This window comes from Monodon monoceros, unplaced genomic scaffold (assembly GCF_005190385.1).
Source record: "Monodon monoceros isolate NGI ecotype Baffin Bay Population unplaced genomic scaffold, NGI_Narwhal_1 Super_Scaffold_11, whole genome shotgun sequence".
In the NCBI taxonomy this organism is placed as follows: Eukaryota; Metazoa; Chordata; class Mammalia; order Artiodactyla; family Monodontidae; genus Monodon; species Monodon monoceros.
The window spans coordinates 66,722,225-66,737,069 of record NW_021703767.1 but is presented as its reverse complement, the minus strand read 5'-3'; the positions used below and the strand labels follow the sequence as shown (position 1 = coordinate 66,737,069).

Below are 14,845 nucleotides of genomic sequence, written 5' to 3'. Positions count from 1 at the left end.
AGGTAAAAATAGAATCTGCCTACCAAGTGAGAAGCATGTCCGTACCAACAGGAACAAGGGTTTCCCCCCACCCCGGGGGTCTCATGACCATTAAGCACCTGTATCAGCAAAAGGCATTCTAGTTTTCATAAGGGCAAGGGTAGAAGTTGATTGGGGACTTATCTGCATCTGTATCAGCAAAAGGCATTCTTCTAGTTTTCATAAGGGCATAAGGGTAGAAGTTGATTGGGGACTTATCTGGTTTGGGCATATTCCTTGTGAGTAGGCTAAAGCTCAGTCCCACAGAAAGAGGAAGAATTAGGACTTCAGGCCTAAGATGGAGCTAACAAAATGGAATCAATGTGGTTCAGTCACACGGTAGGACTATACCTATTAAAGAAACTGAATGAATTAATAACCTTTAAAAAAATAAAACAAAGAAAGCAACAGGCCCAGATGGGTTCATTAGTGAACTCCACTAAACATTTAAGGAAAAGAAAATACCAATTATCTATAATCTCTTCCAGAAAATAGAAGCAGAGGCAACACTTTCTAACTCATGCTATGAGGCTAACATTAGCCTAATACCAAAACCAGACAAAGACATCACAAGAAAGGAAATCAATAGACCAATGATTCTCATGAGCATACCTACAAAAATCTTCAACAAAATATTAACAAATCAAATTTTTAAAATGTATAAAAATAATTCTATACTACAACTCAATGTGATTTATTCTAGGTATGCAAGTTCAGTATTTGAAAATCAATTAATGTAATGAATTATACCACGAGTCGAAAGAAGAAGGATATTGTCAATAGATGCAGGAAAAACATTTGAAAAAAATCCAGCGCTCATTCATAACAAAAATGAAACCAACTCTTGCTAAATCCGAGTTCCCTTACTGAGTTTATGATTAACCTCTCCATCAAAAACTTTATTCCCTTTCTTGTCCCCTCTGACATCAATTTGGTGCTAACTGAAAACTAATCAACCAGAGTCAAATGACTAAAATTGCTATTGTTGATGACATCATTAATGTACTAAAATTGCTACTATAGATATCACCATTAACGTACAAACTCAGGTTGTTTCTCCAGGGCAAGATGAGCTAACAGACCCCTGAGCCATGGACCACCTGGCCTGAGAATCATAAACTAGAGACATCCTTTCTCCTGAAACAAAGATTAAGAAATGTCACGAGATGATGATTAATCCAGCCTCTATGTTCTTCCCCCTTATAAAAAAACTCTAATTCAAAGACCAAGTTGGAGTAAATCTGAGACACGTCTCCCACTTCCTTGCCGCCCTACAAATAAGCCCTAACTTGGCTTCAAACAACCACTGTCAGAGTTTGGCTTTCTGCGCCGTGGGCACACGAGCCCTTGCTCAATAACAAAAACTCTCAGTAAACTAGGAATAAAGAGGAACTTCTTCAACTTGATAAAGAATAGCTACAGGGGCTTCCCTGGTGGTGCAGTGGTTGAGAGTCCGCCTGCCGATGCAGGGGGCACGGGTTCGTGCCCCGGTCCAGGAAGATCCCACATGCCACGGAGCGGCTAGACTCGTGAGCCATGGCTGCTGAGCCTGTGCTTCCGGAGCCTGTGCTACAAAAATGCTTCAACATCACACTTAATGGTGAGAATACATGCTTGTCCCCTAAGATCAGAAACAAGGGAATGATGTCCCCTCTCATCACTCTTATTCAACATTGTATTAGATGACGTAGCTAATGTAATATGAAAATTAAAAAGAAATAAATGATACATTGATTGGGAAAAAAGAAATAAAAATGTCTATGTTCATAGAAGACATGATTGTCTATGTAGAAAATTCGAAAGAACTGACAAAAACAACCTCCTAAAACTAATAAGCAATTTTAGTAAGGTTTCAGGATACAGGACAATTGCTGTCAATTGCTTTACTATGTACCAGAAATAAACAAATGAAATTTAAATTTAAAAACACAATATCATCTATAATAGCACCAAAAAATGAGATGCATGGATATAATTCTAACAACATATGTACAAGATCTATATGCAGAAAATTTCCATGGGTTAGTAATGGGACAGGGAGGGAGGAGAGTGAGTGTAACTACAAAGGTATAGCACAAAAAAGATCTCTGTAATAATAGAACAGTTTCTTATTTTGATTGTAGTGGTGTTTACATGAGTGTCCACATATGATAAAATTGCATTATTTATGGCAGACTCAACTACAAACACAAACACACACACAAATGAGTACATGTAAAGTGAGTGAAATCTGAAACTGTGAGTAGTACAATGTTGATCTCTTGGTTAATATTGTACTATAGCTATATAAGATATTATAATTGGAGAAAACTGGGTGAAGGGAACACAGAACCTCTCTGTACTATTTTTGCAACTTCCTGCAAATATACAATTATTTCAAACTAAGAAGTTTTCTAAAAAGTGAAATAACAACAAACAAAGCCTGAGAGAATTCATCCCAATAAACCTACAGTAAAATAAAGAATAAAGAATATTCTTAGGAAGAAGAAAATGAATCCAAACAGAATTACAGAAAGAGATAAGGATCAGAAGAAAGAATAAATATATAATGGTAAAAATATATTAATATAAACTGAATATTGAGATTATAAACTATATTAGCAATACATTATGGAGTTTAAAGTGAATCTAGAAATAAAACACATGGTATCAATTATACAAAAGGCAAGAGGGATGGTAAATGGAGATAAACGTTAAGTTACTGTCATTATCAAAGAAGTGACAAAAGAAATACTGTTTTAGACTGACATAAGTGAAGCTTCTATGTTGAAACCTCTAAGTTAAACCCTCAAAGGGAAAAAATACATATTAACTTCACATAGAGAAAATAGGATAATCAAAAGTTTAAATCGAAAGAAAGGGAAATTAAAAAGAAATATAAAAATTAGAGTGAAATAAAAAACATTAAGATAGTAGATATAAACCCAGATATATCAGTAAACTATATTAAATGTAAATATACCAAGTACAAGCCCAAGATTGTCAGACTAATTTTTTAAAGTATATGTTTACAAAAAAGAACATAGAGAAATTGACAGTAAAACAATAGAAAAATACACACCATGCAAACACTAACCAAAGAAAGTTGGTATAGCTATATAAATATCAACAATGTATATTTTAAAACAAGATACATTACTAAAGAGAAAGGGGATATTTCATACTGATAAAGGAATAAATAAATATATATAACAATTCCAAATCTGTATGCATCCAACAATTTAGCTTCAAAACATATAAATTGTTAGCATTAAAAAGAGAAGTATCCCTCTACTTCACTTCACTGTGCAGCAGAAACTAACAACATTGTAAACAACTATACCCCAATAAAAAAAAAGAGAGAGAAAGAGAGGTAGTCAGATCTATAATCATAGTGGGATATTTTAACACTCCTCAATACTACATGGAACAAATACAAATAGAAGTCAGTAATAATTTAAAAATCCAAACAACACAGTTAACAAACCTGGTCTAATTTACATATATAACATGCACCCAATAACAGATGAGTAAAAATTCAGTTTTTGTGCACATTTACCAAAATTGTCCATATTCAGAATCATAAAACAAGTCTTAACAAATGAAAAAAGAACTAAAATCATATAGACTATAATCTCTCCACAGTAGTATTTCATTGTTTACTAACAATAAAAAGATAAATAGAAAACCTCCAACTGCTTGGAAATTAAGTCATTTATAAATAACACAAGAAATCATGGAGAAATTATAACAGATTTTAGTTTCACATTAATAAGGATAAGACATACCTACAATCTCCAAATACAGCTAAAACAGTATAATTTACAGGAAAAATTTTAGCCTTAAATTCATTTGTTATAATGAAGAAATATTAAATTAATTACATGAGATTCCATCTCAAGAATCTAGTTAAAAGATAGTTAATCAGACACAACAAAAGTTGCAAAGAGTAGTCATCAATGAACTAGAGCGACATATGTTGTACAACTGAGGAAGTCAACAAATCCATCAAAATGATAAATCTATCAAAATCACAAAAATGATAAATATGCAGATTGATCATGAAAAATGATAACTCAAAAATCACCAATATCAAGAATGAAGAACTGATCTTCTGTATCCATTCATCAGTTGATGGACACTTAGGTTGCTTTCATGTCTTGGCTATTGTAAATAGCGCTGCTATGAACATTGGGGTGCGTGTATCTTTTTGAATCGAGTTTTCAGCTTTTCTGGGTATATGCCCAGAAGTGGAATTGCTAGATCATATAGTAGCTCTGTTTTTACTTTTTTAAGGAACCTCCATACTGATTTTTCATAGTGGCTGCACCAATTTACAGTCCCACCAACAGTGTAGGAAGGTTCGCTTTTCTCCATACCCTCTGCAGCATTTATTATTTGTAGACTTTTTGATGATGGCATTCTGACCAGTGTGAGGTGATACCTCATTGTGGTTTTGACTTGCTTTTCTCTAATAATTAGCGATGCTGAGCATCTTTTCATGTGCCTGTTGGCCATCTATAAAGAACATGTGGTGTATATATATATATATATATATATATAAATATACAATGGGATATTATTCAGCTATAAAAGAGAATGAAATTAGAACATTCTTTAACACCATACACAAAAATAAACTAAAAATGGATTAAAGACCTAATGTAAGACTGATACTATAAAACTCTCAAAGGAAAACAGAAGAACAGCCTTTGACATAAATTGTAGCAATATCTTTTTCGATCCATCTCCTAGAGTAATGGAAATAAAACAAAAGTAAACAAATGGGACGTAATTAAACTCAAAAACTTTGGCACAGCAAAGGAAATCATAAACAAAATGAAAAGACAACCCACAGAATGGGAGAAAATATTTGCAAATGAAGCAACTGACAAGGGATTACTCTTCAAAATCTACAAACAGCTCATGCAGTTCAATACCAAAAAAAACACAAACAACCCAATGCAAAAATGGGCAGAAGACCTAAACAGACATTTCTCCAAAGAAGACATACAGATGACCAAGAGGCACATGATAAGATGCTCAACATCACTAATTATCGGAAAAATGCAAATCAAAACCACGAGATATCACCTCACACTGGTCAGAATGGCCATCATCAAAAAGTCTACAAACAACAAATGCTGGAAACGGTGTGGAGAAAAGTGAAAACCATGGTTCGAAAGGATACATGCACCCCCAATGTTCACTGCAGCACTGTTTACAATAGCCAAGACATGGAAGCAACCTAAATGTCCACTGACAGATGAATGGATAAAGAAGATGTGGTACATATATACAATGGAATTAAAAAGAATGAAATAATGCCATTTGCAGCAACATGGATGGACTGGAGATTATCATACTACGTGAAGTAAGTCAGACAGAGAAAGAAAAATATCATATGATATCACTTATATGTGGAATCTAAAAAAAATGATATAAATGAACTTATTTACAAAACAGAAACAGACTCACAGACTTAAAAAACAAATTTATGGGTTACCAAAGGGGAAAGGGAAGAGGGGAGGGATAAATTAGGAGTATGGGATTAATGAATATACATTACTATATATAAAACAGATAAGCAATAAGGATTTACTGTATAACTCAGGGAACAATATTCAATATCTTATAATAACCTATAATGGAAAATAATCTGAAATATATATATATAACTGAATCACTTTGCTTTACACCTGAAACTAACACAATATTCTAAATCAGCTATACCTCAATTTAAAAGAGAGAAAAAAATGAATGAAAAACAGGAAATTACTATAGACACTACTGTTAAGGCCAATAAATTTAAAAATTTTGATGAACAGGATAAATTTCTACCAAAACATAACTTACCAAAACTGACTCAAGGAAAAAAAGAATATCTGAATATTCCTAAACATATTAAAGAAATGAATATGCCATTTAAAATCTTCCCACAGAGAAAAACCCAGGCCCAGATTGCTTTACTGATGAAGTTTTTTTCAAATTTTAAGAAAGAAATAATACCAATCTTTCACAAGTATTTGTAGAGTATAGAAAAGAGGAAACATTCCCCCATTCCCCCCCATCTTATAAGGTCAAAATAACTATGACATAAGAACCTAGCAGGGAATTCAAAAGAAAGGCAACTTACATGCAAAGCTCTTTTTAACATAGATATAAAACTCTTAACCAACTTATTAGCAAAATATTAGCAAATCCAGCACATATATTAATGCTAATACATCACAAAAGTTGTATTTATTCTGGGAATACAAGGGTCATTTAACACGCAAAAATCAAGTGATGTTATTTACCACATTAATAGATAAAAAAGAAAAAAATAATATGATCATCACAAAAGAGGCATAAGAACTATGTGATAAAATTTAACACCATTCATGATTTTAAAATATATATGCTTATAACAAATTAGGAGCACAAGAAACTTCCTTAAACTAATAAAGAATATCTATTTAAAAACGTGCAGCAAACATACACTTAAAGATGAAATAATAAAAATATTTTCCCTAAGATCAGTAAGTAGACAAGAAAAGCACTGTCCTTGGACATTTTCAATATTGTACTGGAAGTCTATGATGGACAGATTCCAAGGTAGTCCCCACAATCACCACCTCCTGATATCCTTGCCCTTGCATAATCCTCTTCCCCTTCAGTGTGCACAGGACCTGTGATTTGCTTATAACCAACGGAATATGGCAAGGGTCATGAGATGCCACTTTCATTACTAAATTACATGTGATTGTAACATTCATCCTGTGAGAAGACTCTCTCCCTTATTGGCTCTGAAGAAGGAAGCTGCTAGGTTGTCAGATGTCCTATGGAGAAAGGCATATTGGAAGCAACTGACAGTGGTCTCTGGTCAACAGCCAGTAAAAACTAAGGCTCTCGATGCATCAACTTGCTAGGGAACAGAATGCTGCCAACAACCAAATAAGTTTTGAAAATGGATCCTTTCCCAATCAAGCCTCAGATGAGGTCACAGCCCTGGCAGTCACCTTAACTGTAGTTTGTGAGATCCTGAAACAGAAACTCATCTAAGCCACACCTGGTTTCCTGACCTACAAACTCTGAGATAAGAAATGCATGTTGTTTTAAGCCACTAAGTTTGTGTAATTTTGTCACACAGCAATAAATAACTAATACAACAGGTGGGGGAAGGGGAAGCTGGGACTAAGTGAGAGAGTAGCATTGACATATATACACTACCAAATGTAAAATGGAAGGCTAGTGGGAAGCCACTGCATAGCACAGGGAGATCAGCTCGATGCTTTGTGACGACCTAGAGGGGTGGGATAGGGAGGGTGTGAGGGAGGCTCAAGAGGGAAGAGATATGGGGATATATGTATACATATAGCTGACTCACTTTGTTGTACAACAGCAACTAACAACACTGTAAGCAATTATACTCCAATAAAGATGTAAAAAAATTAATAATAAATAAATAAATGCTTCAGTACTCCAACAGTGTGGTGAAAAAAAAAAAAAACTAATAGAAGGTCCTAACCCCAGTGCAATAATAAAAAGAAATAAATATAAATACATATAAAACTAAAGAAGGAAATAAAACTGTCATTATTTGAAGACGGCATGACTGTGTACATAGGAAAATCTACAATAAACAATTTGAATTATTAAATGAATTTAAGTAAAGTCATTGGACACAAAGTCAACATATAAAAATAAATTATATTTTCATATTCCAACAAAAATATTAAAAATAATATATTGTAATATAATTATCATTACGTACAATTTACAATATATTATCCTTTTATCATTATGTACAATTTTCAATAGCATTTAAAATTATCAAATATTTATGACTAAACATAAAAATATAGAAGACCTCTACAGAGAAATCTATAAATGTCATTTAGAGAAATCAAAGAATACCTAAGTAAGTGGTGGGATATATACCATGTTTGATTCCCTGACTGTGTGTGATTCAGGCAATGAATCAATATGTCATCATTGTTAATGACAATCAATCGATATTGCCATTCCCCATCATCATGGGGAATGTCAGTTCTCCCCAAATTGATCTACAGATTCAAGATATTTCCAATCAAAATCTCAGATGTGCTTGTGGAACTTGACAAGTTATTTCTAAAATTTACAAAATTTTAAAAGTTTTAAAATTAAAGAATTAAATTTTAAAAATTAAAATTAAAGAATCAAATTAAAGAATATCCATTAAATTGAATACTACATAACAATTAAAATAATAAACTATGGCTACATGCAACATGAATGAAACTTACAAATATAATGTTGAGCAAAAGAAGCCAAATAGGGACTTCCCTGATGGCACAGTGGTTAAGAATCCACCTGCCAATGCAGGGGACACAGGTTCGAGCCCTGGTCTGGGAAGATCCCACATGCCAGGGAGCAACTAAGCCCGTGTGCCACAACTACTGAGCCTGTGCACTAGAGCCCACGAGCCACAACTACTGAAGCCCACGTGCCTAGAGCCCATGCTCCGCAACAAGAGAAGCCACTTCAGTGAGAAGCCCACGCACAGCAATGAAGAGTAGCCCCCACTCGCCACAACTAGAGAAAGCCCACGCAGAGCAACAAAGACACAATGCAGCCAAATTAATTAATTAATTAAATTTATTTTTAAAAAAAGAAGCCAAATACAAGTAAGTAGATATGTACAATTCCATTCCTATAACTGTCAAAAAACAACAGGCAAAACTAATCTATAATGTTTGAAATCAGAATAGTGTTACACTTGGGGGTTAGGTAGTGATTAGAAGGTAACACAGAGGGATTTCTGTGGCTTTAGCAATTTTCTGTTTCTTGAATTGTGCATTTGTTACATGGATGTAAAATTATTTCAAGGCATACACTTTAATATTTACACAGTTTCTTGGCAGTTTGGTAACATTTGCACACACACCAAAAAAAGAATAAGGAAACTTTTTATGTACTAATAAGGAATGATCTTGAGAACATGTAAAGGGAAAAAAACAAGGTACAAAACTGTTTGTATAATGTGCTACAACTTATGAAACAGAAATATATGATACTTTCATATTTGTCTATAAATACATAAAGAAGAAAATTATGTTACATATAATATTTGCTTATATGTGTACAGAATGAATCTCTAGAAAGACACAAGAAATTAATAACACTGCTTGGCTCTGCGGATAGACACTGAGTGTCCAGGGGACAGGAGGGGAAGAAAGATCCTTCACTGTACATACAACTTTTATCTTTTGACTGTCAAACCAGGCAAATATGTTAATTACTTAAGAAAATTTTAAAAGAAAAGTAATTCAGATTATCTTTATAAAGCAATAAAATATTTTAAATTTGGGTTATAAATAGTGTCCCCCAAAGTCAACTCTGATGGGTCAAGTTTGCTAGAGATTTCAGAAATAAGGTTCTTAATAACATATTCCTTCCTGGCGGTTTAGCTAATATTCCTTAAAAGTATTCTGACAATATTAATTAGCAGAACACCACTGACAGAAAAAATAAACTCTGATATAGTTAGTACAAATACTTTATGATCTGTATATTATAGCCTATCTGTTGAATTTTACTTGAAAACCATATAAAACAATTCTAGGCTTTCCCCAACATTACATGATTTATGATCAGTGATAGCAAGGACTGTTAATATGCCTGAAATGTAAATGCTTGATTTTATTCATTTTTCAGATCATGCACCACAGAAATCAAAAGTTTTTCTTCCATATTTAGGTTTATAAACTCTGATATGAGAGGAACCCAAAGATCATCCACCAGAAGCAGCTGGAATATCTAAACCTACTTCTCAACAATCTAAGCCTGGTTGCTACCTTCAAAGACTATAAAACCAAAGACTGAAGTTGCCCTAATTTTAAAAAACTAAAATTTACAAACTATATAAACTAAATATGTATATGGCATAAGCACAAGGATACATAAACAAAGAATATTGCCCAACATTCCAGTTCTACAAGGATTAAGTTGCAACCCACTGCAGTCACCCACTGACAGTGCCCCCAGAGGGGAATTCAGGACAGAGAAAAACAGGATGGAGCATTCTGTGTTTTAGATATATGGTCCCTAGACAGTTAAGATTCATATCTAAGGAAGAATTTGAATGACCCCAGATTCTTGCATCTTCCCATACATAGAAAAGCACTTAAATCATTAACTTGAGATGTCTGTTCCTTGTGATTAGCAGTAATCTTTTATGCTTGCTATGTGTATTTCCCAGCCAAAAAATTAATATATATACTGGCTCCTCCCCTGTGGTTTTGGAGCAGTTCCTCAGAGCTATCTGAGAGGCTATCTCCCAGCTTTAGTCCTCAGTAAGACCCTCAATAAAACTTCACTCACAACTCTCATATTGTGTGTCTTTCTTTCAGTTGACAAGTATATAGAAATGTATACAGTTAAATGGCCGATTTAAGAGGGCTTAGAGTTCCCAAAGACACTTGGTTAAATTCTCCTTCATTGACTTAAGCCTTGCATTCATGATACATTTAAAGATATTTTCCCCTCCACAATAAATTGTGATATTAATTATTATTCTCAAGTTCAAGATAATTAATTTATCTTTCACAAAAAGATAAATATCACATTTTTGTAAGCATTAAAATAGGCAATGTCGGACAGCATTGTCTTTTAATTTCATGTAAAAGAATAAAATTAGAACACTCCCTAACACCATACACAAAAATAAACTCCAAATGGATTAAAGACCTAAATGTAAGACCGGACACTATAAAGCTCTTAGAGGAAAACATAGGCAGAACACTCTTTGATATAAATCACAGCAAGATCTTTTTTGAACCACCTCCTAGAGTAATGAAAATAAAAACAAAAATAAACAAATGGGACCTAATTAAACTTAAAAGCTTTTGCACAGCAAAGGAAACCATTAAAAAAATGAAAAGACAACCCTCAAAATTGGAGAAAATATTTGCAAACGAAGCAACTGACAAGGGGTTAATCTCCAAAGTCTACAAACAGCCCATGCAGCTCAATATCAAAAAAACAAACAGCCCAAAGAAAAAATGGGCGGAAGACCTAGATAGACATTTCTCCAGAGAAGACATACAGATGGCCAAGAGGCACATGAAAAGATGCTCAATATCACTAATTGTTAGAAAAATGCAAATCAAAACTACAATGAGGTATCACCTCACACTGGTCAGAATGGCCATTATCAAAAAAACCTACAAACAATAAACGCTGGAGAGTGTGTAGAGAAAAGGGAACTCTCCTATACTGTTGGTGGGAATGCAAATTGGCACAACCACTATGGAGAACAGTACAGAGATTCCTCAAAAAACTAAAAACAGAACTACATTTGACTCAGTAATCCCACTCCTGGGCATATACCCAGAGAAAACCATAATTCAAAAAGATACATGCACCCCAATGTTAATTACAGCACTATTTACAATAGCCAGGACATGAAAGCAACCTAAATGTCCATCAACAGAAGAATGAATAAAGAAGATGTGCTACATATATACAGTGGAATATTACTTAGCCATAAAAGGAATGAAATAGTGCCATTTGCAGAGATGTGGACAGACCCAGAGACTGTCATACAGAGTGAAATAAGTCAGAAGGAGAAAAACAAACACCGTATAATATCACTTACATGTGGAATCTAGAAAAATGGTACAGATGAACTTATTTGCAAAGCAGAAATAGAGACACAGATGTAGAGAACAAACTTATGGATACCAAGGTGGGTGGGTGGGATGAAGTAGGAGACTGGGATTGACATATATACACTACTATGTATAAAATAGGTAACTAATGAGAACCTACTGTATAGCACAGGGAACTCTACTCAATGCTCTGTGGTGACCTAAATGGGAAAGAAATCTAAAAAAGAGGGGATATATGTATACGTAAGACTGATTCACTTTCCTGTACAGCAGAAACTAACAAAACATTGTAAAGCAACTATACTCCAGTAAAAATTAATTTTAAAAAATAGGCAGTGCCTGCAAAGTTCCTAAGATTTAAACTTGTCCAAAATCTGTCAGCTTGGTCTTTTACGTTCCTACCAGTTAAATATACCTCAAGTGAGTTAATAAAATTATAACTGGAAATCATCACCATCAATCATTTCTTCTCCCCAAAATGGCTATAAAAGAGGCCAGAACATTTCCTTCAACATTCCAATTGTGAGGGGAAAAAAACTCATTCTGCCTATCTACACAAAAGGGTAGGGCCAGATCTACTCAAAACATTGACAAACAAAAAATCTTACAAGTAGAGAAAGAGATAAAATCAATATGGCAATATCTGAGGTAGGTAATATTTTTAGTGGTAAAGGTACAAGGAACAGTATAACAACTCTTGACTGATCTTTCAATTTTTCATATCCTGAAATATTTGCTACATTACTTATTTTAAAATTTAAGATAAAATAACCAAAATTAGATCTAATATAAAGAAAGAAGTCCTATCTAGTTTTAGCAAATAGCTAAAATATAAATTTCCTCCTCTCAAAAAAATACTGGATTAACAAAAACTTCCATTGATGCTGAATCCCAAAATACTGTGGACATAATACTCATGAATACTACTCAGAATACTGAAGGTTAATGATTCAAATATTACAGTACGCATATAAGAAGAAAAAGAAAAAGCTCCAAATAGAAAAAGGAAGAATGTCTGTATAGCTGCCATCCTTTTTTCTCAACAAACCTATAAAAACAGGTTTACTTCATTAAGCTCTGCCCATACAGTGATGATTCCTTATGAACTATTACCGTTCAACAAAATAAAATAAGCACTTTCTTGAGCTCTCAGCAGTGGCTGCCTGTCTCTATCATCTACCTAACTCAGTTTTGACTAGTACTTGCTACTCTGTGTAAATTTACTTCTCAGAGGTTTTTCTTTCATTAATATCAATTTTTCCTGTGATAGCCCTTCTCAATCACACCAAAAAGTTTGACTGTTTCCCAAATAATAAACAAATATCAGATCATTTAATAGTTAAATAACAGATACAGATAATAAAATACAAATTTTACTTCATCTCAAGGTGGATTATCAGCTAAGTAGATGTCTGTTATATTCTAGCTCTGGTTGAAACCAACACTAGAAACATTAAAATTTGGGACAATTTGTTACAAATAAAATCTAATAACATTTTCCATATCCATTCATAAAATTTTCTTTTTCTAATTATTATTTCATTCTAAAATGGGAGAATTTGAATTCTGATCAATTCACCATCTTTGAAAATATCAATCTTGGATGTGCAATGTTGCGCAACACTTAGTACCAACATTTTTGGATGTCTAAAACCTCTGTCTCATATTTTATTAAGGTAAAAAATATTTAAGCAAAAGGGTGAAAGTGTAGGATCAAAAGGTGTAGAAATACATTTAGTATTTACTTGACTTTTAAATTTTAGGTCTGGCTTTTCAGCACCTTGACCTAAGGAAAAGAACACATCATTGGTGAAGTCCTAGTTTATAGCAAGGAGAACAAGAATGCTAGGAGTTCCCATTAGAAAAGGACTGAATCTATATCAATTATGAATTTTCTATGAAAATAAACTATTATAAAAGTAAGCATAAATATTATTTCTAGCTATTAATATTATTTTTTAAATTCTTTCAAAAATTAACCTGAAACTTGATCAGGAAATAATTTTCTTACACATTAAGAAATTGTTTAACTCTTACATTCTTACCGTTCTCTGTTAAATTTAAGAGAATGAAGAACAGCTGGCCTTTTTTGTCTAAGGTTCCACAAATGAAGTGTATCATCTGAACCTGCACTGACCAAAGCACCCTGGAACAAAATGAAGACAAAGTGAGCGATTTACTTAATTTATGGGGTTTTTTTTACGAAGCAAAAACAAGCTAATTTACTGAATTTTTCACTGCTTTTAATGTTACTTGTATTTATATAATGTAGAAATACAAGGAAGGACAATGCACATACTTCAGTCAGGAAGCCTAAGAATGCTAACAGTAGAAGAAGCAGGTAAACTACTGTATATGGATTGGTGAGAATGATTAGTTCAAAGAATACGCATTTATCAATAGAGGGATTATTATTATAAGAATCATTGTGACTATTAAAGATTTCTTATATTTTCTTTGGGAAAAACTAAGTTTAATTTTTTTGTTGTTTTTACTATTTATACATATACCATGTAGCTCTACAGAGAAGCAAATACCCAACCCAGTTTTAAATTGCAATCTGGTCATACAAAAATACACTGTTTGTAAACATTTTCTGTATAGTTAAGAAGTATATAGTCTTCCTAAAAGAAGTATATAGTCTTCCTTAAAATTTTCTGTATAGTTAAGAAGTATATAGTCTTCCTATATAGTATATTTGATATAATTTAATTTGTTTTCTTACTTCAAAAAGCTTCATCTATGACAAAAGAAAACATCTGTGATAAAAGAAAACATTTCTCCAACTAGAATTCAGTATAACTACAAAAATAATACTAAGATCCTTTTTATACAAAGCCTCCAAATAAAAATGGATCCTACTTCAAATACAATAGGATGGGTTCTACCTATTAGTATGGCAGACACCATATGGGCAGAAAATTAGCTGCCATGTATGACTTCATATACATATTTTAAACTATTTATTTTACTGAGTTAAGTAAGATCATCTTAAACTATGTCAGAACTTTTGCCATTGAGTTTCCCAGCAAAAAAAACATCAATGCTTGCCCTGTCAGAGCCTGAAGCTACTCTAGATTATTGAATGTGTTCTGTAAAAGTGATCTTGCACAATTATGGTAGTCCAGAGATACCTAAAATTCTTTTCATACTTTACAAAGTACTCGGTTACAAGTAACCTTTCATAGTTTATTAAATCAATCACAGATATAAAA

At 33.1% G+C, this 14,845-nt stretch overlaps 1 protein-coding gene across 2 annotated transcripts in view; it reads right to left on the bottom strand.

The window, feature by feature from the left end:
• Positions 1 to 14,845, bottom strand: part of STXBP5L (syntaxin binding protein 5 like) — a 383,427-nt gene that overhangs the window by 277,341 nt on the left and 91,241 nt on the right. For both annotated transcript variants that reach the window (XM_029214585.1, XM_029214586.1), the window contains exon 4: positions 13,676 to 13,776. In XM_029214585.1, coding sequence (XP_029070418.1) covers positions 13,676 to 13,776 — 101 coding nt within the window. The remainder of the gene's footprint in view (positions 1 to 13,675; positions 13,777 to 14,845) is intronic.